This window comes from Bidens hawaiensis, unplaced genomic scaffold (genome assembly GCF_021521415.1).
Source record: "Bidens hawaiensis isolate Kalapana, Puna unplaced genomic scaffold, B.hawaiensis_p1.1 tig00001016_1, whole genome shotgun sequence".
Classification (NCBI taxonomy): Eukaryota; Viridiplantae; Streptophyta; class Magnoliopsida; order Asterales; family Asteraceae; genus Bidens; species Bidens hawaiensis.
Window position 1 is genome coordinate 2,590,469 of NW_027491059.1, and position 5,291 is coordinate 2,595,759.

Consider the following 5,291-nt stretch of genomic DNA (forward strand, 5'->3'; position numbering starts at 1 on the left):
CAAGGTGTATTGGTTTTTATTTATCTCAATCATTATATTTTGGTTGTTGCCAGTCTCAACTAACGAATTAGCTAATAACGATCCCACATTTATCATATTTGTTGTCAATGGTTCGCGACTAACATAATTCTAACGCCGTTAATTGCAGGTCGCCGGAAAAATGTTTTTGGCTAGAAAACTCGCATTTTTTTCCGGGAAACTCAACGTTTTCGTTCCAAACATCTTTGTTATCTTGGATCGGACCTTTATGAATCTTTTTCTAGTAAAAGCCCCAATTATTGAGGTTGTTGGAACCCTAGACCCATCGTCGGAATTGGTTGGTGGTGCTTAAGTGGTGGTGGTTGATTAGTGGTGAGTCAGTTGGTGGTGATGGCGGTGTTCATTCTGAGTTTTCTAGCAAAATATGTGACTTTACCGGCCAAAATCGTTTTTCTGGCTACCTGCAAGTAACGATGTTAGAATTCTGTTAGTTGCGGACAGTTGGAAACAAATACGTTAAAACATTGGACCATCAGCATCCAATTCGTTAGCTGGAAACAGCAACGATCCAAATATAATAGTTGGAACTTGAGACTAATAAAAATCAATATTCCAGATATCAAACATAATTTACAAAATCATAATTTTTAGAAGTAATCTACATGAAATACACAAAAGTCAACTTAAGGTAGCCTTCCCAACGATAACTTGGAATTAAAGATCTTTATTTTTTCATAGATTTACCAACACAGATCAATATGATAAAAGGTGGGATCGTTATTACATGTTCAAAGGTACAATAGGTTGGTACCCATCCCCATCTTGCTTTCTTTGTCGATAAGCAATTAAAACAACAGCAAATGGTGCTAGCACAACTATACCCCACAAGCATTTTGATACCTTTGATTCTTGATGATTCTGCATACCAAAAGAAAATTGATACAATTACTTCGACAGTTCAACTATATGGTCTATATTATAACCATGGACTGGCTTTTAACTTCAATTAAACAATTAGGATCGGGTTGCAAACACACACACAGATAAACTGCAGAAAAATAAGATTAAGTTGACCTACGTCAACGGACTGCAACCATGATATATTATTATTGCTCTATGCTCTTATGACGAGAGAATTACAAGTACAAAAATTGTTTAACTGACTGACTCAGTTAGTTTTGGGACAAAATATGTCACTTCTCTAAGTTGATGGGGTAAAACAAAAATTATGTTTATTTGAACACATGTTATTTTTCTTCTCCAAATAGGGGTGCAAACGAGTCGAGCCGAGCCCAAGCTCGACTAGATTCGATCTGAGCCAAGCCCAGCTCGACTAGGCTTGAGTTTGGCTCGTTTAACTTACACAAAGCTTGCGCTCGAACTCGGTTCGCTTCTATCTATATTTCTAAAGCTCGAACTTGGCCCGCAAGTGGTTTTTCTAGTTTGAGCTTAGCTTGTTTACTATTTATTAATCAATTTTTAAATATTTATAATTATTTTTATATATTTTTTCATAATTGTATTTTAATTAATAATAAATTATATAAATTTTCAAACCCTCCCTTCATAAACGTGGTGGGGGTCGTGGTGGTGATGTCGTGGTGGTGGCGGTGGTGAGGGGCGGTGGTGGTGAGTTTTAAAGTTTAACTACATTTTTCATTTGCCTTCCTCTACTTGAAGAATGACATATTTTGCCCTAAAACTAACCGGGTTAGTTCCCGTTAAAAAAAGTCTCAGTGGAGGTCAACATGGTAAAAATTGGGATTAATCTAGAGAATTTCTTAAGTTATGATTAATACCGGCTAATTGGCCAAAATTTAGATATTTAAATCCAATATCCGAATATAAAATGAGAATCAATAAAAGAGAGTAAGATTGTTCCATTTGTCTCATATTTAAGAGTTGTACTATATAACATAATAATAACTTTCTTTCTAAAAGTATGTTTACTTGTAATGAAACACCAAGACAAAAGTGATGTGCCTTATCAATTGTTTTCAACTTTTAATACTCAAATAGAGGTTAGAAATCATACTTGAACTGGATCATTCAGTTCCAAGGAAGACTCAGCAACAAGAATATAGAAGAGTCCCATAACTCCAGTATGATTCTTTTCACTGCTGTAATTGACCTCCAAAGTTAAAGCTTCACCTTTAGCTATCTTCACGGACCCCGGTTCAGGATAACATGTCGACATTCCTACAATGTAACCCGCTTCATCTCCTACATTATTCCCTTGCCCGTATATCGGTTTAGACATGCATATAATATTTCCATTCTAAACAAATTAAAATATTTTGCTTTTAAAATGCATTCTAGACCATAATAAGCATCCAACAATTAAAACCGAAAACTTTACCTCTCCATATAGAGCGGTTCCTATTCCCCCAATATGCTGGTGTCCGACACCATAAATGACGTCACCAGCAACTGGGAAGGTCACCATTGACCTTTTGGTGCTGGTGAAGTCACTAGTAGCTACTTCAGTGGTAGGTTTTTTGATATTGTACTCGATCTATAGAATAATAGTTAAATTATCTATAAAGATCATGAAAGTTGAATTTTGACACGATTCAACTTACGGTGCAATTATGGATTCCTGTGTACTGCCAAGTATCGGTGATATCAAACATATAGACTTTAACCGGTATAATGGAGTCACTCCAATCAACCCACTCAATTGTGTACTTCATGTAAACGTCTCGTTTTAAAATTTTAAGCTTGTTTTTCACTTTGCATTGTGCTCCATCGTAGCAACAATACTTCCCTCCCCCGTAATTCAGATCCATCAACCGATGATATTCGTCCTCCGTGACATTAAACAAGTCACACCTGCATTTCAAAACCGATAACATGGGTTTTGTGATTCAAAAAGGGGTAGCGGCGCAACTTGTTGCCCGCTTGCCTTCTGTTTCGATGTAATCCAAAAATATTAGTTCTTGTTTGTTAGAAAATAACATGGTAATCATAGACATGTTTAGTAAGTAGTAATATAAAAAAAGAATATTGGCCTCATATAATCCCAACTATGGCCCGTTGGCAAAATATAATCCCAACTACGCTTGTGGGTGGAAAATTAACGGGAAGTTAACCTTTCGTTAGTTTTTGGTGATGTGGCCGCTGAGTTGTCATTTATTATAACACGTGGCCACCGAGTTGTCGCTTAACCCGCTTACGAGGATGATGACGGGGCAATATAAACCTGTATGATATGTCCACCGTTGACCACCATTGATGCATTCCGCCGCCGGCAACCTCCACCACTACGCGTCCTCTAATCTGCCACCACCACCAAACCCGTCCACCCCTACCAAACTCGAATCTGCCACCATCGCCGCCTAACAACCTACATATCGTTGGCCACCTGCAACAACCGACATCAAAGGGATAAAAAGCTCCGGCGGGAGGGTTCCAGTGAGATTAACAATTTCGTTTATCTCCAAGTATTAGCTCAGGTCTAATACTTGGAGATAAACGAAATTGTTTACTAGATTCGCCGGAATATTCTCAGTGGGACGGGTGTTTGTAGCGGTGGCGGCCAACGGTGGTTGAGGAGGAGGTGGTGAGGGTGTACGAAGATAGTGGTGATGGGTGGACAAGGCTTATGACGGTTGTCAGAGCGGATGATGATGGTGGTCGGAGATGGTGAAGTGGTGGCCGGAGAGAGAGTGATGGCCGGAGAGAGGTGTTGTTGATTTTTTATATATATTTTTTAATTAATATCCCAGTCAGCATCCCTGTCAGCAGGTTATGAGACACCTAAGCCACCACGTCACAAAAAATAACGGAAGGTTAACTTCCCGTTAATTTTCCACCCATAAGCGTAGTTGGGATTATATTTTGCCATTTCGATAATTGGTCCTTATATTTGCCAACGGGTCATAGTTGGGATTATATGAGGCCAATATTCCTATAAAAAAAGGTACATGGTTTGGTATGTTTGTTGACTCTTCAGCAAGCTTGACTGTTGACTTTTTAGCAAGTTTGACCATGCTGACATTCTATATTGGTAAGTCATGTTTGACCATGTTGACTTTTCAGCAAGTTTGACCATGCTGACATTTTAGTAAGTTATTTTCGCTAACAAAAGCCGAAAATTTTTTTAATGAAATTTGACGAAAACCATCACAAAATCGACTTAACGGGAATCCATATGACAAAATCTCTAAAAGTTTAAACAACTCTAACAAAAACCGTCACACGTTTAAAAAATCGAATATAGTGAATTGTTATAAGTTACCTAGTCAAAAGATGACTTAAAATCCCTAAAGTCTAAAAACTTTAACAAAAGCATCACACATTAGAAAAAATTAACTTAATGTAACCCATACAAGTTACCTAGCTAAAACATGAGTTGTGCGTAAATTCGACCCTATTAAATATCTATTTTCGTTACACATACATACCTATTTTTGTTACCATTTTAATACAATGCGATTGATACTTGTAACATGATACCTGCATTCAGCACATCCAAGTACATCCACTGCATTCCGAGTGTCAATAGCATGGATATTAAACATCCATTGCTCTAGATATCCATCAGGAACTTGCAACGGATTACCCACTTCAATTGCATAAGGATCAGGTATATAAGTGGATGTTTTTCGTGTTTCAGCTCCTAATCCCCAAACCTGGGGAACAAGATGATCATTGCATATTCCGGAGTTCCCAGCCAAGATGAAATCCGATTTGTTAAGCCCTGGATTATCGCCTTTACGTATGTAATAATTCAATGCAACCCAATGATGGAGATAAGTTTCTTGAAGAGAAACAGGATTATCAGTTTCATCAACAATTTCGGCGTCGAAACTCTTTATAGCAATATGACCTTTTGGGAACTCAATGTTATAGTAATATTTATTTGAAACCGAGCCCGGGTATTGGGTTATCTTAGGTGATTTATACACCTTTGATTTTAGCGTGTGTTCGGGTGTGTATATGTGAGCTTCGGAAGCTTGATCACTTGTTGCCCATAATGTGATTGCTAGTAAGAAGACCAAAAGTTGACTACAAAGTGACATTGTTCACCCTTGAGGTCAATTAATTAATCTGAACAAGTCATATGAAAGATAATCTATGTTACACTACAACATCACATTATTTTATGCTGTTAATATAGTTCCAGCACACTCAGCACTACCAAACAAATGAGTATCGACAAAATCCGGTAACTTATAAGAAAAAAAAGGCTTCTTTGCATACGACTCGATTTTAATAATTTTTGTATCAAGCATATATAAAAGAAAAAAACAAAACAAAACGACTTTTTTTTTTAAATATCAGAGATTGTTTGTTATTGGTGAAAAATT

At 37.2% G+C, this 5,291-nt stretch overlaps 1 protein-coding gene across 1 annotated transcript; it reads right to left on the bottom strand.

The window, feature by feature from the left end:
* Nucleotides 1-2,552: 2,552 nt before the first annotated feature.
* On the bottom strand, nt 2,553-5,003 carry LOC143550907 (uncharacterized). Its single transcript, XM_077041461.1, has 2 exons — nt 4,438-5,003; nt 2,553-2,811 (listed from the first exon to the last, which is right to left on the bottom strand). The coding sequence occupies exons 1-2, from the start codon at nt 5,001-5,003 to the stop codon at nt 2,553-2,555; spliced, it is 825 nt and encodes a 274-aa protein (XP_076897576.1).
* Nucleotides 5,004-5,291: the final 288 nt, after the last annotated feature.

Bases quoted from the DNA above. Each gene is read 5' to 3' on its own strand.
- LOC143550907 (XM_077041461.1), bottom strand. From the start codon at position 5,003: ATGTCACTTTGTAGTCAACTTTTGGTCTTCTTACTAGCAATCACATTA. The intron at 2,812-4,437 runs GTATCATGTTAC...TTTGAAATGCAG, and splicing joins CTTGGATGTGCTGAATGCAG to GTGTGACTTGTTTAATGTCA.